This window comes from Rana temporaria, chromosome 9, assembly GCF_905171775.1.
Source record: "Rana temporaria chromosome 9, aRanTem1.1, whole genome shotgun sequence".
Taxonomy (NCBI): Eukaryota; Metazoa; Chordata; class Amphibia; order Anura; family Ranidae; genus Rana; species Rana temporaria.
The window spans coordinates 104,045,352-104,068,450 of NC_053497.1; the positions used below are offsets into that span (position 1 = coordinate 104,045,352).

General features: G+C 43.6%; 1 protein-coding gene across 9 annotated transcripts in view; it reads right to left on the reverse strand.

Moving 5' to 3' along the window:
* The window catches only part of LOC120913800 (DAB2 interacting protein), a 628,977-nt gene that overhangs the window by 486,737 nt on the left and 119,141 nt on the right, over positions 1–23,099 (reverse strand). For 4 of the 9 annotated variants that reach the window (XM_040324023.1, XM_040324027.1, XM_040324024.1 and 1 more), the window contains exon 1: positions 21,507–21,949. The exons of 1 other annotated variant lie outside the window; for it this stretch is intronic. In XM_040324023.1, coding sequence (XP_040179957.1) covers positions 21,507–21,624 — 118 coding nt within the window. In that variant the 5' untranslated portion in view covers positions 21,625–21,949. Of the gene's footprint in view, positions 1–21,506; positions 21,955–23,099 lie in introns of those variants that run through there. 4 more of the 9 variants (XM_040324026.1, XM_040324025.1, XM_040324028.1 and 1 more) reach the window with 3 other exon arrangements.

Genomic DNA, 23,099 nt, shown 5'->3' on the forward strand with positions numbered 1-23,099 from the left:
GCTCTGGAAGTCACCATCACATTGTGCAGGACAACTACAATGCCCAGCATGTTCCATCACTGCAGGTTTCATCACAGTGCATGGGAGGGATACAACTTCAAACACTGTATAGAGATCTACAACTCCTTGCATGTTCCCCAACTATATATAAAGAACTGCATCTCTGAGGATGTTCTATTATTGTATACAAGAACCCCAGCATGTTTTTATCACTGTATAAAGAGGAACCACAAATCTCAGCATATTCTGCAACTTCCAACTGTCACTGATTATATAGGAAATACACTTTCCAGCCAGCTACATAAAAACTGTACAAAAAGGAACTACAATTCCCAGCATTTGTTTTGTTACTTTATATAGAAAAACGACAACTCCCAGCATGTTCGTCACTTTATAAAAGGAATATTCCATTACTTTACAGTATGTAGAGGAGCTACCCAGCATATAAAGAAAGTTTTGAAGTCTTCCTGCTGGTCAATCTGCAGAAAGTCATGTATTCACAGACTTTTAAGGCCTGTACACACTATAAGAAAATCAGGCGAACATTTTTGTCCAAAGAATTTTCGTATGATTTTGGTATGGTGTGTACACAACTTTTCGACAGCCGATTCCGAATTTTCGTATAAAAATTTCCGAAGGGACAAACTCCAAAATGTTTCTCGTTTGGGAACAGAACGAATGATTTTCATTTAATTTGTACTGTTTTCTTACAAAAAAAAATCAGAGACTGCGCATGATTAGAAACAATAAAACAACAAAAAAAACCTTTGTAGTACGAGAATTTGCGCGAGAATGTTCGTACAAATTTTTGTTCATCAGTTCCGTTTTGCTGTGAAACATTGAGAAAAAACGGATGAACATTTGTCAGATATTCTTATAGTGTGTACCCCACTGTGCCATTTAAAAAGATAAAGAAAATAAAGGTCTGGTGTGACCCCTCTAACACCTCCATCCCTAGTAGTACACAAAAAGACAAAAGGGGGCAGCCCTGGGACTTGAATGAGGTGAGAGAGGTTTAGCCAATGTTCGAAGCAAACAATGCGACAAAATCAATTTATTATTTTCAAAGTGTTATGTAACAGAGCAGCAACAACAATGATTGTGAGTTACCCAGCATAATAGCCAATGTACATAGCACGGATGAAAGTAAATATATAAAGATTTATTACAAATGTTATACATCAATGAGCAACAATAAAACTTGAAAGTTGCAAGGCCAGTGGATACACATACAATAAACAAATAAAATGTACATACATATAAACAGAGAAATATGTAGACATAATGCAGACATCAATAATATCCAGCATGTACAGGCATAAAACAAGCATCAATAAAGCCTTACTAGTTTCGCGAGACTCTGCTCGCTTCTTCAGGGGCGGATGCATGAATGTTGTATCAATAGGTTGAAATGAATTGCCAAACACTGGATATCAGGATGGCGGCCGTGTAGTGCATCCAGCTCGGGAGCTGAGGAGATGGAGCAAACAAAAGCCACAACAGGGGAACATCCGAAAGGATCAGCATGGTCTGGATGGGGGTATTTCTCAGTGCAGTCTCCACTAAGGCCCTTGTAATCATGTCTAGAAAAGATCTCAGTCTGTTCTTAAAGATGTGACCGCTGTATCCAACCATCAAGTTGTGAAACAAAGTTCCAGCCGTGCTGAACGTCCAGATATGCCCACAAGGTCCCGAAGGCTCCGTCCCCAGCGTCATGTACGGGCGGTGATGCATAGGCGTCAGTGAGATGTCCACCGCCAGAGGGTGAGAGGCGTGTGGCTGTGCGCCCTATGGTTAACTATTTGGAAGCCGATTACAGCCCACAGGCTGGCTCCGATAGGCACCTCCAAAACACACCCACCGCCGGCCACTGCTGAATGAATGAATGAAAACTTATATAGCGCAGCACATGCAAATTTAATCGGTCAGATGACCGAATCTCGCCATAGTGCCGGCCATCTGAATCATGCAATGCGTGAATATATGTATTGTATGATGGGTGCAGGAGAGGGAGGGAGCGGCGCTCCTGCGCCCACTACGGACCAACCGCCACTGCTTTATAGAGAGTAGAGACAGCTACAATTGGTATTTCTCACCAGAGAGGTTACAGTGAGGGAAAAAAAAATTTGATCCCCTGCTGATTTTGTACATTTGCCCAAATGTCACATTTTTATGGTAGGTTTATTTTAACAGCGAAGGACATAAGAACAACAAAAATATCCAGAAAAAACGCATTTAAAAACAGTTATAAATTTATTTGCATTTTAATAAGTGAAAGAAGTATCTGACCAGGGGCTGTCTGTCCATTAAGGGCACACAGGCGACTCCCCTATCCATGCGTCCAGCCCCTTTTAGGACACAGGCGCAAGGATTCCAATGGGGAGGGGCTGTTTTTTTTAAGCACCGATTAGAGCCAGCGGCCCGGATTCAGATAGCCTTTACGCCGGCGTATCTATTGATACGCCGCGTAAGTGCTACGAATCGCCGGCGTATCTTCTTTCTGTATTCAGAAAGCTAGATACGCCCGAATTTCCCTAAGATCCGACCGGCGTAAGTGTCTTACACCGCCGTATCTTAGGCTGCATATTTACGCTGGTCGCTAGGTGGCGCTTTCGTATATTTATGCGATGAATTTGCTAATTAGGTAGATACGCCGATTCAGAAACGTACGTCCGCCCGGCGCATTTTTTTACGTCGTTTACGTTAGGCGTTTTCCGGCGTAAAGTTACCCCTGCTATATGAGGGGTATCCTATGTTAAGTATGGATGTCTTTCCCACGTCGAGTTTTGAAAAGTTTACGTCGTTTGCGTAAGTCGTTCACGAATAGGCTGTACGTACGTTACGTTCACGTCTAAAGCAATGACGATTTGTGGCGTAATTTCGAGCATGCGCACTGGGAAAAACGTAAAATACGCAGGGTCACCATTCATTTAAGTAAAACACGCTCACATCATCCCCATTTGAATTAGGCGGGCTTACGCCGGATCACAGACATTACGCCGCCGTAACTTAGGGCGTAAGTTCTTTCTGCATACGGAACTTGCGCCCTATTTTCCGGCGGCGTAACGTATCTGAGATACGTTACGCCCGCCAAAAGATACACCAATGTATCTGAATCCGGGCCAGAGGCTTTAATAGGCTTCAATATAGAGTGGGCTCGGGTCGCAGAGAGTGCTCTCCGAGACCACCCAGGTGTGTTAAACAGCGAATCAATATTCGCTGTTGTAACACTGATCCCCCCTCCCGGCCAATCACCCGATTGGCTGAAAGGACAGGCAATCCTATTGGACGCCCAAGAGGAGAGGACTCGGAGCGGAGCCGCTGCACCAGGCTGCCTGCCCCCCGCCACGTTGGGGCAAGTGCCGGACCGACCAGCAAACAGCTGCCACTGTATTTGACCCTTTTGCAAAATATGACTACTTGGTGGTAAAACCCTTGTTGGCAATCACAGAGGGCAGACATTTCTTGTAGTTGGCCACCAGGTTTGCACACATTTAAGGAGAGATTGTATCCCACTCTGCAGATCCTCTCCAAGTCATTAAGGTTTTGAGTCTAGAGTTTGTAACTCGAAACTTCAGCTCCCTCCACATATTTTCTATGGGATTAGGGTCTGGAGACTGGCTTAATGTGCTTCTTCTTGAGCCACTCTTTTGTTGCCTTAGCCGTGTGTTTTGGGTCACTGTCATGCTGGAAGACCCATCCATGACCCATTTTTAATGCCCTGGCTGAGGGAAAGAGGTTCTCACACAAGATTTGATGGTACATGGCCCCGTCCATCATTCCTTAGATGCAGTGAAGTTGTTCAGTTCTCTCAGCAGACAAACACCCCCAAAGCATAATGTTTCCACCTCCATGTTTGACAATGGGGATAGTGTTCTTGGGGCCATAGGCAGCATTCATCCTCCTTCAAACACCATGAGTTGGGTTGATGCCAAAGAGCTCGATTTTGTTCTCCTCTGACCACAACACTTTCACCCAGTTCTCCTCTGAATCATTCAGATGTTCATTAGCAAACTTCAGACAAGCCTGTACATGTGCTTTCTTGAGCTGGTGGACCTTGCTGCGCTGCAGCATTTCAGTCCTTCACGGCGTAGTGTGTTACCAATTGTTTACATGGGGACTATGTTCTCAGCTGCCTTGAGGGCATCAATCAGATTCTCCTGTGTAGTTCTGGCCGTTCCTCACCGTTCTCATGACTATTGAAACTCCACAAGGTGAGATCTTGCATGGAGCCCCAGACCAAGGGAGATTGACAGTTATGAGTTTCTTCTATCTGTGAATAATCGCACTAACTGTTGTCACACTCTCACAAAGCTGCTTGGCGGTGGGCTTGTAGCCCATTCCAGACTTGTGTTGGTTAACAATCTTGCCCCTGACATCCTTGGACAGCTCTTTGGTCTTGGCCACGGTGGAGAGATTGGAATATGATTGATTTATTCTGTGGACAGGTGTCTTTTATACAGGTAATAAACTGAGATTAGGAGCACTCACTTTAAAAGAGTGCGCCTAATCTCAGCTCGTTACCTGTAAAGAAGACACCAGGGAGCCAGAAATCTTGCTGATCGATTGGGGAACAAATACTTATTTCACTCAATAAAATGGAAATCAATTTATAACTTTATAACTTTTTTGAAATGCGTTTTTCTGGATATTTTTGTTGTTATTCTGTCTCTCGCTGTTAAAATAAACATACCATTAAAATTATAGACTGATCATTTCTTTGTCAGTGGGCAAACATACAAAATCAGCAGGGGATCAAATACTTTTTCCCTCACAGTAAATAATATTTTGGAATTGAGTGGAGTTGAGTGACATCTTGATATAGCGCGGTCATTTACCCTGTAGGATCCTGACGCGCTTGGTGGAATCCCTGGAAAAAAATCCCATGGACTAGGAGGAGACAGAAGCAGGTGGAAGCAGCATTAGAAATGGCTACACAGGAAAGGCTTGTGTGAAGAGCCAAGTCTTCAGTTTCCTGCGAAAGACCAAGATGATAGGGGCCTCCTGGAGCTCAGCAGGGAGGCTATTCCACAGCATGGCACCCTGGTGGGAGAACGCTCGACCACCACGCCGGGTCTTCTTAGGCACAGAGATGTGGAGGTCTCTTCTGCTCAATCTAAGTGATCTTCCCAGAACTCGTTTGTGAAAGCGTGAACAGAGGTAACTCGGAGCAAGGCTTCTCATGATTTTGAACATGATACAACCTGCTTTAAACAGAGTACGATGGTAGACCAGAATTGGGCAAATAGGTCCTGCAGTTCCCTATAGGAGGTGCACCCCAAGAACAAAACAAAAAGTTCTCCAAATGATCCTTGGACTGCGGACTTCATAATAAATAAGCACTCTGGCCAAGTGGAATGACAAGACATTATTATTATTATTATTGATATCTGCTACCACCTCTGGTACAGATATGATCTTAAAATCAGGAGTGGCTGAAATACAATATAACATTTATTTTGCAGTTTGTTAAACAAAGAGTACAGAGTCAAAATTTTTCACTTTAAAGGTTGTTGTAGTCTACAACCCAACACATATAGCAGCCCTGCGTCAGCAGTCCATTTACTGTCTGTACTTACCTGAGCACATCTACAGTATGTACAAAGAAATTGATATCAGGAAGTAGAAGTGACTCTTCCCTGGACATGGAGATGAAGAAGCTGGAGAGGGATTAGCTTGGATTAGGAACGATTATTGCAGTCAGTTTCTCTGGCGAATGCACCAGGGAGGTATAAACTGGCGCCCGGGGACTAGTGTTTGTTTATGGAGGAGAAACTGCTGAATTTAACACAATTCCTTATAAACTGGGTCACCAGAGGCATTTAAAGAGAAGCACAATTTTAAATCGGCAGCAGTTTCCTGACAGGAATAATCCTCCTCTCCATTTCTCTATTCACAGGGGATTAATGAGGTGCTTATAAGGTTGCCATAAGCAGTACAAAGGAAAACTGACATGAAAATTCCTCTTAGCAGTAAAAGCTATACTACAGGAAAATGTTCAGGTGGCCTTTCTGTCAAGTGGCTCTTACTGCCATACCAGCATTCATATTCTGTACCCACCTTTCCTGATAGGTAAATGGCTGCTGGTATCCTCATCTCCTTAATCGCATTCAGTATGAGCCTTTGAGAAAATTTATACAAGTGCGCCAGCCACATAGAGGACAAATCGGATCTGGCACAGAAAAGATTCAAGAGAAAAGAGTGAGAGTTGATACCGCTTTAAAAACTGCTGATCCCTTGGCTTTGCTTCCATCCCACTAAACCCAATAGGTGCTGGCTATGCACAGGTGCATTGGATAGAAGAAGATCCTGGACTGCCACACTCCTTAAAGCGGAGATTCACCCAAATAACATGTATATAAGATCATATTCTTTATACTTCCAACATGTACAGTATGCTGCGCAGTCAGCTCTACACGGCTCCTAGTCGGTGAGCAGGCGCCGTGTAGAGCCGACTAGTAATTTGGCTCATGACGTGCCTATGCAATAGGGGGGGGGGGGGGCCTTATCCCCCGGGGGGAACTTTTTCTCAAGGACGTCAATCATCTGGGCGAAGTCCCAGATGACATTGCGGCACAGCATAGAAATGCCTACTCCCGCGGGAGTGAGTACCCGGAAGCCGGGTGGAAAATAGCCATAAGGTATGTACAGCCAAAAAAAAAAAGGGCATGCTGTACATGTTGGAAGTATAAAGACTATGATCTCATATACATGTTATTTGGGTGAACCTCCGCTTTAAAACGATGTCTTTATTGTACAAATAAAATCCAAAAAACAACCAGAGCGATGCAGTCAAAATGAAGTGAACAGGAAAAAGATGGCTGACATGTTTCACATCATGTGATGCTTACTCCTGAAACATGTCAGCCATCTTTTTCCTGTTGTTCACTTCATTTTGACTGCATCGCTTTGGTTGTTTTTTGGATTTTATTTGTACAATAAAGACATCGTTTTAAGGAGTGCGGCAGTCCAGGATCTTCTTCTATTCAAGAGAAAAGAGGCTGCTTAATCCCCTGGAAGTTCATTTCTACTTGTTTGTGACTGGCTCCTTCATTGCAAGAAGTTGGGAAAGCCAATAAGGATGAGAATAACCATTTTTAAAGGGACAACATACAACTAAATCCAAAGATAGATGGAATAAAGAAAAATCCATGGGTGGGTGAGAAGACCATTTAAAGTAGATGAACTAGGACTATAAATTGGATACTCAAGAAAACATAAGGTGGAATTGTTCTATCCTTCCAAATCCAGGTCTATTCCTCAATAACATATACATAGAACACCTCCACCCTACAAAGAGTTGCCACCAGGAGATTGTATACATCACTATAAAAAATTAACACATTCTTTATTATACAATTACGTTGGCAGAGCTGATCAGTCTTCAGGTCCAGGCCTAGAACTGCTGATCGGTTCTGACCAATGAAATGCTTCCCCTGCCTGTAAGTGTAAACACAGGCAGGGGAAGTGATGTCATCTCCCCTCGTAGAGGACATCTAAAAGTAAGTTGCACCAACACTACACTGACACAGTACTCGTAGGCACACATTTCACCCCCCCCTGATCGCCCCCCAGCTGAACCCCTTCACTCCCTGGGTCACCAATTGCAGTTTTCAAATTTTTCCTAATCACTGCAATGGTGTCACTTGTGACACTAATCAGCATAAGGCTGCATTCACACCTGAACGCGGCGTATTGTACCGCGACAAATTGCAGCGTTTTGTCCCGCGATTTGTTGCGACAAAACGCCGTGTTTTTTACTGCGGTTTTCGCTGGAGGGGTGATTTACACATTGTCGGCTATGGCCGAACGCCGAAGCCGCCTGAAAAAAAGGGTCAGGGACTTGTTTTGAGCTTCAGGCGTACGGCGTTCGGCGTGGAGATGTGAACCATCTCCATAGCCAACAATGTTAAATCACCCCTCCAGCGTATTTCAGGCTGCACTAGTGTTGGGCGTCGGGCGTAAAAATGCCTAGGTGTGAATGGAGCCTTAGGGCAGCTAGCAGTAGGCCCAGGTAGGTCTAGGGTACCTCCCTAAATAAAGGTTTAACCCCCATTTAACCCTTTTACCCTCTGTCACTAGTAGATGTATTTTCTGATCGCTGTATTAGTGTCATAGGCGATGCTGGTTAGTTATTTTTTTATAGCGTCAGGGTACCCGTCGTATATTACCTAATAAAGGTTTAGCCCCCTGATCACGCGGGAGGTGACATCAATTAGGTTTTAGCATCAGTTAGGGTCTGCGTCAGCTCCAGGCAGCGTCAGATTAGTGCCAGTAGCGATAACACCCACGCATGCACCATACACGTCCCTTAGTAGTATAGTGTCTGAACGGATCAATACCTTTGATCTGATCAGATCTATACTAGCGCCCCCAATAGTTTAACGTTTCCAAAAATGCAGCATTAGCGGGATTATCCCAGATACCTGCTAGCACCTGCGTTTAGCCCCTCCACCCAGCCCACCCAAGTGCAGTATCAATCGATCACTGTCACTTTCAAAACACAACACGCATAACTGAAGCGTTCGCAGAGTCAGGCCTGATCCCTGCAAACGCTAACAGTATTTTTGGTAGCGATTGAAGCATGATCCGACAATCAGGTGCTCCTTTTTCCTGTGAGTCTCACTAGTTCAGGGGTCCTCAAACTACGGCCCGTGGCCCAGATCCGGCCCACCAGTGTGATTTACCCGGCCCGCCACTTTAATATCGCAGCAATCCCCCTCCCCTCTACTACCTTTTTATTACACAAGATGAGAAACGCGACAGGTCTGGACAAAAGGCGGGTCTTTTGAGTTAAGCAGCGGGGCGGTTTTAGCAATCAAACACCTGCCTTTCACTAGCACAGTCCCGCTCTTTGTCCAGACCTGCCATGCTTCGCGTCTTGTGTGATTGGGGTAGCAGAGAAGTGGAGTGCTGGGATGTTATAGAAGGGGCGGTAGTGTAATATCGATGGGGGGAGATCTGTGGTGGGGGGGGTCTGTTATGGGGGGCTATGTGAGGAGAGGAGTTTGTGTTGGGTGGGCTTTGTGACAGGGGCAGTCTGATGGGGGGGGGATCTGCTATGGGGGGGGGGATCTGTGATGGAGAGGAGTCTGTGATGGGGGGGATCTGTTATGGGGGTCTGTGATGGGGGGGTCTTTTATTCTGGGCTTTGTGATGGAGAGGAGTTTGTGTTGGGGGGAATCTGTTATGGGGGCTATTTGATGGAGAGGAGTTTGTGGTGGGGGGTCTGTTATTGGGGGCTTTGTGATATAGAGGAGTTTGTGTTGTGGGGCTTTGTGATGGGAAGTCAGTTATTGGGGGCTTTGTGATGGAGAGAAGTTTGTGTTGGGGGGGCTTTGTGATGGGGGCCGAATATGGGGGGGGGGTCTGTGATGGAGAGGAATCTGATGTGGGGGTTCCGTGATGAGGGGGGTCTGTGTTGGGGAGGGGTTCTGTGATGAGGGCAGTCTGTGAAATACTAATAAGTTTATGTTGATTAAAATTGTTCTCTATTTTAAATATTGTATTGGTTTTTCCAGTTTTTTTGCACTTCACATAAGATGTGTGCATAGGTTCATATTTTTTTTTAACTATAGTCCAGCCCCCCAACAGTCTGAGGGACCGTGAACTGGCCCGCTTGTTAAAAAGTTTGAGGACCCTTGCACTAGTTGTACCAGTAACATTAGAGGCCACAATGTCCAATCAAAGAGGCCTACACGTTTCTGAGCATGACAGATGAGAGTAAGGAGGATGTTACCCATCTGTCAGATTCAGGCTCAGAATACAATCCGGTAGACAGCAACGGCACCCTGACAGATAGCTCTGACGATAGAGTAGTGGTCCCTGCTAAGGTCAGGCGTACCTGACCTCATCTTTCTTCTGATGTTGAGGTGCAAAAACTGGCCGAGAGCCAGTACTAGTGCCGCTCATCCTTCTGGTGATCTGGCAAGCACCAGCGGCCTAGTACATCCAGCACTGTAGTATTAAGTGGTGACGTGGCGAGTTTCATAAGTGCAGTTCAAGCTGGTGTGGTGGCTAGCACAAGTAGTGTCCCACAGCCACCAAGAAAATAAACACAGGCCCATCAAGCCCATAGTTGCCTTCCTGCAGAATATGCCACTCTTAATTGGAAGCCCACCACTTCTGCAGCACCCGTACTCCCCCCATTCACTGGCCAACCCAGAATTCAGGTGGAAACGGTTGATTTTACGTCACTTTTTTTTTCACTGTTTTTCACAGAAGATATCTATAGATCTATTGTGGACCAAAGTAATTTGTATGCTGGTCAATTAATTGCCGCTAATCCCCAGTTGACCCTTACCAGAGATTGGAAACCTATTACGGTTTCCGAATTTAAGACCTTCCTGGGCCTATCCCTTCTCATGGGCATAGTTAAAAAAAGTGAGTTGCGGTCATATTGGTCCACTGACCCAATTCACCATATGCCCATGTTCTCTGCATCCATGACCAGGGCTACATACAAGCAGATCTTGCGGTTCATGCATTTTAATGACAATGAACTCTATCGTCCTCGGGGTGACCCTGAATACGATCAGCTCCACAAAATTCGGCCCCTCATAAACCACTTCAACCAACAGTTTGCAGCCTTGTTTACTCCTGATCAAGTTGTCTGCATTGATGAGTCCCTGATTACATTTTCTGGCAGATTGTCTTTCAAACAGTATCTTCCCAGCAAGCATGGCAGATTTGGGGTCAAGATGTATAAAGCTCTGTGACAGGGGAGCAGGCTATACATATAGTTTTATGGTTTACGAGGGAAAAGATAGTCACACGGAGCCCGAGAACTGTCCAGACTACATAGGGAGCGCTGGCAAGATTGCTTGGGACTTGGTGTCACCCTTACTCGGAAAGGGGTACCACTTGTACCTGGACAATTATTACACAAGCATGCCATTTTTTAGTCACTTGTTTGATCATCAGATTGACGCATGTGCAATCTAATCGCTGGGGGTTACCCCAGTGGCTTGTAGAGTCCTGTTTTAGACTGGGGAAGAGAGCCTGCTTGAGAAGTAATAATTTGCTTGCAGTGGAGGGATAATCAGATTGTTTTTGTTCTCTTCTCCCTTCACGCAGACACGACAGTCAAAACTCCAACGGCGAGTGGAGAAACCCCTCTGTGTCCACGAATACAACCTTAATATGAGAGGGGTGGACCTCAACAACCAATTGATGGCATCGTACTTAATTTCCCATAAGGCCAGATGCTGGTACAAAAAAGTGTCTGTATACTTATTCCAATTGGCTCTGCTGAATGCAGCATGTGCTATACAAAGCGTCAGGACGAACTGGATCCTTCCTTAAATTCCAGAAAGAGATCATCACAGGCCTTCTGTTTCCAGATGGTACTGTGGCCTTACTTCCCAATTTAAATGCAGTGAGCCAGCTGCATAAAGAGGAATTTTCCATATATCCTCCCTGGTACCCCTACCCTATGATCGCTCCAAAGAAGATGTCATGTCTGTAACAAGCGCGGATAAAGGGCGTGACACCCGCTATTATTGTCCCTCCTGTCTTGGTCAACCTGGACTTTGCATCAGTGAATATTTCCAACGCTACCACACTCTAGTGGAGAATTTACGTAGGGTACAGCACGGCACAGTCTAGGGTACACTTTCACAGGGTCTCCAAAGATGCCATCGCATTTTGGGAGACCCGAACCTGGAACCGTTACAGTTACAAATAAAAGTGTAAAAAAATATATATAAAATAGCCAAAAATAGTTGTCGTTTTATTGTTCTCTCTCTCTCTCTCTCTATTGTTCTGCTATTTTTACTGTATATTTTAACTGCAATGTTTTATTGTTACTATGTTTTATCATGTTTGCTTTTCAGGTATGTCATTATTTTATACTTTACTTTTTACTGTGTTTTATTGTTAACCATTATTTTCTTTTCAGGTATGCCAATCAGCTGCAGCAATGATTAATTTATCTTGACAACAACAGCGTTTGCTCTCGCGATACCTAAACTCGCAGACCAGAATGAGATGAGGTTGGTTTTTGCTGCTGGACACAGCTATAATTTTATGTAGGGGGGTGGTTTGTCCTGGGGGGGTCTGTACCAATGGAGGGGTTGGTTTGTCCTGGGGGGGGGGGGTTCTGTACTAATGGAGGGGGTGGTTTGTCCTGATGGGGGGGGGGGGGTCTGTAGTATAGGAGGTCTGTAGTGATAGAGGGAAGACTGTACTTGTAGTGATTGAGGGGGAGGTCTATACTGAGGAAGGGGGATCTGTACTAAGGGGGGGGGGGCTATACTAAGGGAAGGGGTCTGTACTGAGGGAGGCTATACTAAGGGGGGTCTATTCTGATTGAGGGGGGGGGTCTATACTGAGGGGAAGGTCTATACTGATGATGGGGGGGTCTGTACTGAGGTGGGTCTATACTGATGGAGGGGGGTTATACTTAATGGGGGGTCTGCACTGATGGAGGAATATAATTGGTGGACAGGGGTCTATACTTGGAGGGGGGGTCTGTACTGAGGTCGACTATAGTTGATAGAGGAGGTGTAACACCATGTTATACCGCACCAGGTGACACCAACCCTAGTGACGTCACCGGTTGTTAATTGTCTTCATCTTTTATGTTTACACACCCACTACACATACTAGTCTGCACACTTTGTCCTTTTTGTCAGCACACCTATAGTGATGAATGCCAAAAACAATGTATGCCTAGAACAATGGACTAGTTTTCCAAATTTCTTCCCCAGTGTCACCACATCTACACAGACACACAGTGCTACTTACACAATGCTTTTTACGTGCACATCTGTAACAATGTATGCTTAGAACAATGTGCAACTTTTAATTTTTTCATAGTTCGCAGCTCCAGTGGAAAAAAATATTGTTGTGTTTGTTCTAAAAACACAACTTTATGTAACACACAAGACCATAAAAGCGGTATTCCATCTATATCTCCAACATATGAGAATCACAGCCTCATTTCCTGATAGTATCTGGCTCGTCTGCCTCACTTTGGATTTATGAATGTGCAATGCTTACCAAACACTATAGGAAAAATCGGCCATTTAGACAGTTTTAGCTAGATTCAGAGAGAGTTAGGCCGGCGTATCAGTAGATATGCCGACCTAACTCAGAATCTGCGCCGTCCTAAGTTTAAGTGTATTCTCAAACTGAGATACACTTAAACCTAGCTAAGATACAAAAGCCTGCGCCGCCGTATCTTAGGGTGCAATATTTAGGCTGGCCGCTAGGTGCCGCTTCTGTTGAGTTCGGCGTAGAATATGTAAATAACTAGATACGCCTATTCACGAACGTACGTGCGCCCGTCGCAGTAAAGATACGCCGTTTACGTAAGGCGTTTTCAGGCGTAAAGTTATTCCATCAAATAGCTGGACTAGTCAATGTTAAGTATGGCCCTTGTTTCCGCGTCAAAATTTGAAAATTTTACGTCGTTTGCGTAAGTCGTCCGTGAATAGGGCTGGACGTAATTTACGTTCACGTCGAAACCAATACGTCCTTGCGGCGTACTTTTGCGCAATGCACACTGGGATATGTACACGGACGGCGCATGCGCCATTCTTAAAAAACGTCAATCACGTCAGGTCACCACCCATTAACATAAAACACGCCCCCTCAGCCTAATTTGAATTAGGCGCGCTTACGCCGGCCCAATTTACGATACGCCGCCGTAAGTTAGGAGGCAAGTACTTTGTGAATACAGTACTTGCCTCTCTGACTTAAGGCGGCGTAGTGTAGATACGATACGCTACGCCCACTTAAAGTTGCGGCAATCTACCTGAATCCAGCCATTTGTTCGTATTTTTTGGGCTATAAATAAAAAAAGAGCGTCAATTCTACATATTTTTGGTAGATAAAAAAAAAAAAAAAAAAAAAATCGCAATAACCTGGTTTGCGCAAAAGTTATATTGCCTACAAAATAGGGGACATAATGATTTTTTATTTTTTTTTTTTACTAGGAATGGCGGCGATCCGCATAATTGTGACAGAAGCATGCGGCTGCAGTAGAGATCGGGACGGGAACCCGCGATCTGGGCTTGCTGACCCGCCATCTCAAAGCAAGACATGGTGGGCCACATCAGAGGGCGCCGCGGGCCACATGTGGCCCGTGGGCCAGCAGTTGGGCAATCCCCTGCTCAGTTCTTGATCTTAGAGGCAGCGTAGGACAGATGCAGCAGTACTATGCAATCTTGTTGCAGTGCATTTTCACAAGCAGTGCATACACTCCTTTTGGTGCTGTGCCATTTCAGCACATTCAAAATGAAGGAACATGCAGCGTGATCCTGTGCGATTCACATGTAGTTCTTAGTGTGAATGGGCCCTTGAAGACTAAAGACCCTTTATTTAAGATATTTGGCACTGTTGTTACATTGTTGTTAGATTTGCTGCGTGACTACTGCTCTGCTACTGCAAGAACCTCTACAACAACTGCATTCTTCTAAAGCAGGGGTCGCCAAACTGTGGCCCTTTGCCTTCCTTAACCAGCCCTTGGGGTGTTATTCATCCCACTAATATGAGACACTATTCTACCCTCTGACACCAAAAATGGGGTGCCATTTCTCCCACTGACACCAACAATTGGGCACCATTCCTCCCCCTAATACCAAAGATGGGGCACAGTTTATTCCCACTGACGGCAGCCAAATTTTCTATTCCCGCTGGCCACAGTGCCGCACCCCCAAAGTCTGAAGGACAGTAAACTGCCCATTTGTTTAGAAAGTTTGGAGACCCCTGTTCTAAAGGATTGAAAGGTCTGGAAGTGGGTTGCGTACAACTAAATGACTTCCTCAAAAACTGTTGGTATTTCTTTAAATTTTTGCCATTAGGTCATTTACTAGCTAATTGAAAGACAACATAAAACGTGTATTTACACAAATCCAGTCACACAAAAACGAATCTAATTTACAGAGCGCTGTTGTTATAATGTAGAAAAAGGATGACCATGTTCTAAATTCCACTGACAAGGCCGCTTCCTAACTACACTGTAGCAATATATGAGCATTTGACATATTCAAGAGTCAAGCCACAAGGCAGGAAATTAATTTGCCAGCTGATAAATACTACTCCCTTGTACAACACAGTTCTGTTTACCTCCCATTAGAACCAGTCCTGACAGTGTGGTCATCTGCTGATCTGGCATCATCCACAAGCAGCTTCATTCTTCAGAGAGACAATGAAGTTAAATCCAACATAACTTTACTACAGATAGTTGCAGGACAGAGGATGTTCTTCCAGTCTTTTGCAGTGTAAAGACAATGATTTTCCTAAGCCTCCTCTCTGCAAAGATCTAAGGCCTCATGTACACTGCTGCTGGTAAATGGACGTTTAGGCCCCATGCACACGAGAACCAATTACAAACACCTCTAAACTCACGTTTTCGCGTTTAAAACGCCCGTTTTTTCCGCGAATTGTCTACAAAGACATTGTAGACCCTCCCAAAGCTTTGAAACGCAAAAAAAAAAAGCTTCTGAACCCAAAATTTTGCGTCTGAAAAAAACGGACATAAACCCAACTGCTTTAAAACGCCAAAAAACGTGATTGTGTGCATGGACACATAGGATAACATTAAATGTGTTCAGGGGCAGTTGAAAAAATGCCCAAATGCCTCTGAACTCGAGTTTAGCAGCGTCTCGTGTGCATGGGGCCTTAGGAGCAGTTGGGCATTTTTTTCGACTGCTCCTGAACTCTCCTCTATGTTATCTTATCAGTACATGTACACAGGGTTGTTTATAGTGCTTTCTAGGCAGTCAAGTTTAGAGGGTTTTTTTGGAGCGCAAAGACATGGGTTTAGAAGCTGAGTTTAGAGGCATTTCAAGCGTCAAACATTTAGCCGCGTTTCGTTTAGTGGCGTTTTTCATTTTTGGCTATTTTAAAAATGCCATTTTTAAAAACATTTCTAAATGCAAACGCGGCTTGTAAACGGATGTTTTAAACGTGGGTTACTATCTGCCAAGTTAAATCGTTCAGGAGAGGTTATAAAAATGTCCCTTGTACATGAAGCCCAACACTGACTGAGGGAAGAAGGGAAGAAACAGGGAGGGCCCAGCTAGAAATAACATAACTTAACATAACTAGCACTAAACAGGAGGGGAGGACAGGGAGATGCCAAATCACACAGTACACAATGTAGTGGCCCTGGACCACCACTAAATGTCAGCATAACTCTAAAGAACAGTAACCTGCGGTTCAATATAACACAGATCAAAAACATATAAGTGGGACAGAATAGTTGTACTTGTGCGCACAGTGGAGTTATCTTTTCATTTCCAATTTATAATAAAGTGACTTGACTGGTTCCCCCAGGAATTGCCACGGTGTTTAGTTTCACAGCAAATAAGTATTTCCAAACAGAGGTCAGTGTGGTTGGCGTGCCCTACGGACCCCCCATACACAGCTTGAACAAATAGTGATTTTTTCACTTCAGTTTTACTACTTATGTAGGATTCTGACCCTAATCCTCAATCTATCTGTACTGCGAGACACTTAATTTGCATTTGCAAGCCTTTGTCCCTATTTGTTCAAAACTTCTATTGGAGGGGCCAGGTTGTCTGATCTTCCCCCGCCGGGCTAAAAATATTCTAGGTGTACAGTTTGAATCAAAAAACCTTCATACATGCCATCCACTGACAACGCTATTTATTTACTCTTTCTTCAATACTCTTTTTCTTGTTTTTTGATTACGGTGCCATTCGCCTTGTCTAGAACACAAATCCTCCTATAGAATTACCCCTGAAGAAAAGGACTTTGAACCTGAAACACGTTGGGTACCGATAGTACTTTCCGGTGAACATCCGAAATAAGTCCTATCTGCTACTGGAGTGAAACTACTTTGTATACATACTATTATATTCCATTTGCAAGATATTTTATGTGTAATTATGTTTTATGTCAGTTTGTTGAAGAAATCATCAATGATGATTTTTTTTAGTCCAGTTTGTCTTTTTTTGTATAATATATACTTTAACCAATTTATCAGTGTCTTTGCCAATTTAAAGTCCCCTTAAAAATATTTTTTATTTCCAAGCAAAGAGCCCATAACTGGCATTGTGGTTATCCCTACCCAAATGCTTCAATTCATACACGTCACAGATCCTCATACCATTTCCACGAGGGGACAGGTATTCTTAATATAGTTTCACAAAGACAGGTCTTCACACTATTGCTGTATCTAGACAGGTCATATCTTTGCTGCATGGAAACAGGTCCTCCTACAAATTTCTGTATAGAGAGGCCCCCATACCATTGCTGTACCTCATGTTACTGTTGTATGAAAACAGCATATCAATCATTGCTGAAAACTGTAAAATGTTTCTAGAACTTTTAGAAACATTTAAGGGACAGGTTTACCTTAACAACTATTTTCGCCAAATACACCCCCCACCCCTACGCCAGGGCCAAACTGCACTATTCCTCCATCCAACACATACTCCCCAGCTGCTAACTTACTTTAGTACCAGTTATATAGTCTCTTCAGTGATTACAGGCTAGCAGGGAAAAATCACTTCAGTACAGGTTACGCCTGTGTATGATTGACTGGACGGGGGCCACATAACAAGAGTAAAGATCCTGAGAGTATATGGCCATTTGTAGAGCAGTTTAGCTTAGGGGGTGGATTTAGCAAAGGTAGTAGTATGTGACAAAAGGTGAATTCAGCGCCAAAACTTCCAGCTGCTCCTCTCAAATAGTATAATAATACTGTAACAAGTGAATAAAGGTAGCGGATAGAGGGCGCTCAATAGAAAATAAAACTACTATATATCATTATAAGTAGTGATTATACCAAATTAAATACAAAAATAACCAACCACATAAATGCTATTAAATGTACAAAACATGCATGTAAGGCCGGGTACACACGAACAAACATGTACGGTGAAAGCGGTCCGTCGGACCGTTTTCACCGTACATGCCTGCCAGAGGGCTTCTGTACGATGGTTGTACACACCATCGTACAGAAGTCCGCGCGTAAACAATACGCGGGGCGTGTCCGCGTCGTCGCCGCGACGATGACGCGGCGATGATGCGGAGACGTGGGCGGGCCTGCCATTTAAAGGCTTCCACGCATGCGTCGAAGTCATTCGACGCATGCGAGGGACGGCGGGCGCTCGGACATGTACGGTAGGTCTGTACTGACGACCGTACATGTCCGAGCGGGCAGGATTCCAGCGGACGGTTTTAAAACACGTCCAGGAATATTTGCCCGCTGGAAAAAGGCCCGGCGGGCAAATGTTTGCTGGAAAACGTGTCTACCTACGCTATCCCCGGCGCTAGTGGAGCCAACAGAGCTGTGTGGAGCGCACGCCAACACTGGAGCGTGATTGAGCGGGACCCCAAGCTAACATCTGTTTGGTCTGCAGCCCCAGTGCCGGGAGGCACTTTTTAATGTAAGAGGCCATTTGGCTTTTCTTTTTATATGTCCAAAATGTTTAAATAAAACAGTATTATGCTATGGGCATCCTCTGTTCTTTTATCCCTACCTGACTTCCGGGAATGAGGCATTCAAACTAGATCCAGTCAATCCAGCAGGTGTGCAGGCACTATCCTGTCAGCGCTATATTCGACTGTCTTTTTCAGTAAAGAAGTCAAATATCTGTGGTAAGCGCATTATAATTTTTGAGCACTTCGGGTGAAAATTAATTATTACGTTTGGTGAGGGAACATAACATCACCTTAAGCACAAATATATACAGAGTCATTGAAGAGAATCTGTCACATGGTTTTTTTCACCATATATATTGGGACAATTAATCACTATTGTACAAAATAACACCAAGGAACTTTGGAATACATCACTTACATGCATGTTTTGTACATGTAATAGCATTTATGTGGTTGGTTATTTTGTATTTAATTTGGTATAATCACTACTTATGGTGATATATAGTAGTTTTATTTTCTATTGAGCGCCCTCTATCCGCTACTTGGTAGGCCTAGTACACACGAGAGGATTTATCCGCGGATACGGATAAATCCTCTCGAGGATTTCAGCGGATTTGGATCCGATGGAGTGTACTCACCATAGGATCGAAATCCGCGCCGAATTCCCCTCGCGATGACGTGTGCGCGACGCTGTCATATAAGGAATTCCACGCATGCGTTGAATCATTACGACGCATGCAGGGGACGGATTGATCCGGTGAGTCTGTACAGACCAGCGGATCAATCCGTTGGGATGGATTCAAGCGGATAGATTTGAAAGCATGTCTTCAAATTTATATCCCCTTGAAATCCATCCCAGGGGATAAAAATCCGCGGAAACAGATCCGCTGGAGTGTACACACCATAGAATCTATCCGTTGAAACTGATCCGCTGAGATTTTTCAGCGGATGGATTCTATGGTGTGTACGGGGCCGTAAAGGTAGTAGTATGTCTTTTAAAGTAGAACTATAAGCAAAATGTTTTTTTGTCATTTTGGATAGAGTAAAGACACACGATACGAAAATCGGAAATGTAAAAATGTTTTAAACGAACAATCTATGGCTTTTCGGATCGTTAGTACAGTGCTTGCGACGGCTGATTCCGGTTTTTCGTCCGCCAAAATCTGGATGTGCAGACTATAACATTTTTGTCGTACGTGAACTCTATGACTGATTTTCGTTTAATTAGTACGTTTTTTTTTTTGGTACGATAAAAATCATAAGAGCAAGATTACGCATGCTCAGAAACGAAAGAATACATCTAAAACTATTCAACACATTGCGTCACTTCTGAAGTTGAATTCTTTCGTACGAGAATTTTTGTAATGCGAGTAACATCTTCACTTTTGACATGAGACTAGCATGCAACAAAAAACAGATGAACGGTTGTCCGAAAATCTGATCGTGTGTACGAGGCTTAAGGAAGGGTCATAACCCCGGTCAGATTTTTCTTCGCCATCTGTGCCCCATTGCAGAGATTCCCCTTCACTTACTCTCCCATAGTCACAACAGGAAGTGAAAAGAAATCCCTCTAATTTAAGGTGGGCGCGATCACGCGTTACTCTCTCCACAGCTTCTCCGCTCTTCATTGGATAGATTGATAGCAGTGCAGCCATTGGCTCCCACTGCTGTCAATCAAATCCAATGACGCGGCCGCTAGGGGGTGGGGCCGAGTCATACACTTGGCGTCTATGGACGCCGAGTGTATGACACAGAAGCGTGCCCACAAGGTAACCCCCTCGGGAGAGATATTCCCACACAGGGTTATCTAATGCGGGGAGGAGCCGCCGTGGGACCAGAGAAGAACTCGATCGGGGCCACCTGGTGCAAAACGAACTGCACAGCGAAGGTAAGTATGACGACATGTTTGTTATTTAAAAAATAAATGTACCTTTAATATCACTTTAACTTCTACTTCTATCTCCTTAATGGGGGTGCAGACAGCAATACAAACTGACAGGGGTTCTAATCCCTACCCCTTCCATCCAAAACTTAAAAAAAAAAAATGTTTTGCGTTTAGTTTTATTTTATAAACTAACTCCAGATTTTTTTTAGCTGTGGACAGATTAGGGAAGGGTTATGAGTTCTGTTGGGTTTTATTTCTGTCTGTGAATCTATCTGGGATATTTTTCCATACTTTCTGGCTCTGACACCCATATATCAAATAGGGGGTGAAGTATAAACATAAGAAAATTCAATAAAAGCATTGTTAGCAGTTCTACCCTTCTCTACTCAAAATGTGTTTTTGAAAGAAATGTGCCATCACTTCCTGTCCTGATAGAAAATTAGGCAAAATCTCCCCAATATAAACACAGATGGCAAAAAAAAAAAAAACAGCAGAGGTTCTAACACTTGTCCATGTTATCTACAATGAAATAAAACACTTTAGTTGGATAGCTGGGATTGGGCTTTAAAATTAAGTTTGTTTGATCCTTGAGGCAAAAAAAGAGAGTTAATAAATGTGACCTTAGGGGGAGGGGGAGGGTGAGGGGAACATAGTTAGCCTTGCACAGTGGAGGAAATATATTCCAACCCATGTTTCAAATGTTCTAGCTGATTTCCTGTCTGATAATTCCACAAGGAATAACAAAAAATGTCATTTCGTAGCAGAGTGCAGCAAACTGACAAACAGTCTCGTTCTGGCTTGAGTATGAGAACTTTTACAGATGGGTGTGAATGGTCCCAGTGGTCTTTTTCTTTATGTGTCATAGACCTTTAAATTAGGGAATGTTATACAGGTGTTCTCCAGTCATACTTCCTTGTGTTCGCGTCTAACAGCCAAATTGCTGAACTTTTTATACTGACCAAACTCTACGGCAACCTCAATGCGTCTCCTCTACAAGCTCACCCTTATCCCTCCCAATTTTAATACTCAGAAAATGTCTCTCCATAACCCTATTCATTGAAGCAAAATACATTTAAAATTCCCTTCACAAAAGATGGGTACAAAAACGTATAAAATTTGTTACATTTATAAAGAAATTAAATCAAAGCTTTTCCAAGCAGCAACAAATAAGATTCCAACTTTTCTGATCTTATGCCAGGAAATCAAAGAATCTGATAGTTCAGATACTACATACAGCAACCTAACTATAGAAAAGTATTACCCCTCCTGGGCGGTCTGCTGCGACTCCGCGACCGACTGCGCTGCCTCTGGAGCTGTGATCTCCCCAAAAAGCGGTAGTAATAGGAGCGTCGTCCGGAATTTTTCCTGCTCACAGACATGGTGACCTGGCTAAGAATCCTCAGAGTAGAATTCCTGCTCCTGAATGATTCCACCTTTTGCTCAGTACTGCGGACAGTTCAGACACGTCTGGGTTCCCACAGCTGCAAAGAGTCACCTATAATCTGCTGTGCTTTACAAGATAGTAAAGATGGGGAAAGTTATGGGAAGTTTTTGGGGTGGAGGTACCTGTCCTGGGCCTGGCTGTGACCACAGAACAACGGTCCAGCCAGAGAGTGGCATGTCAGAAGTGCAGAGTGAAGCCCTACAGGGATTTCTGTACAGCATTGTAGGTAGAAGTCATGTTGACAAGGAAAGAGAGGAGTGTAATGTGAGAGGGCTGGAGAGAAATTACTCACACCCCACAGCGAGACCTCCCCTCGTACTGCTGCATAAACACTCTACACAGCAAAAAGAAGCCAACCGCACAGATTGCTTATCTCACTTCCAAGTTAAATGTGGACGGCATAGAGACATCCAATCGATTGGCATGTATGTCTATGTGGGATAAAATCAGTATTAGGGCTGCAACTAATGATTATTTTCATAATCGATTAGTTGGCCGATTGTTTCGATTAATCGGATAATAGCCTTAAAATAAGAAAAATTAGCATTTTTTTTTTTGGGCCAATTTGTTGTTGGGCAGATTACAAAACACAAATTGCCACAAAAACACATTACATGCTTTTCTGCAGCTTCTCCATTGAAGTATTTTGAACCAAAAAAAAAAAAAAATAGCACCGTTTTGCGTTAAAAAGTCCTTGCCCTTTCCAAATACGCAGCAGCTGAAAAAAATCATGGATGTGAACGTGTCCCATAGGGATACATGTAAATTAACTGTAGTGTGTTTGTGCAAAAAACAGAGGTTTGACCCCAGGCCTGAGATGTTTAGTAACATAATGGGGTTAAAAAAACAAAAATAAGTACAAAAAGAGCAAATAATCGCTACTGTAAGGGGTTAATTTTTTTTACTGTGGGACAGTGAAAGTTATATTTACAGTAGCGATTTGTTTGTTTTTTACTATAAAGGGCTAATATTAGTTTTTTTAACCCCATTATGTTACTGGCCGATTAATCGATTATGAAAATTGTAATCGATTAATTTCATAAATCGATTAGTTGTCAATTAATCGATTCGTTGTTTCGGCCCTAACCAGTATAATGATCCCCTATATCCCTCACATCACGAGAACAGCCCAATACTTGTTAGAATGACAGCTATTTAACGTATGGGTAAGATCAGGTCTTCAGAGGACTTTAACCTTGCTCATCAGTAACCCTACAATAAATGCGGATGCAGCCATTGAAATTACTTGACATATACACAAAGCCAAAAGGGTTCGATTGGAAATTTTTGGCTGGTGCAATGAGAAACTGTCTGTGGCATTTCAATCCAATCCCAAAAAGTCTGCCCCATTTACTGAAGTTTGTAATCAGTTATTTCCGCAGCCACTTAGATTCAACTCTGCACAGGAAT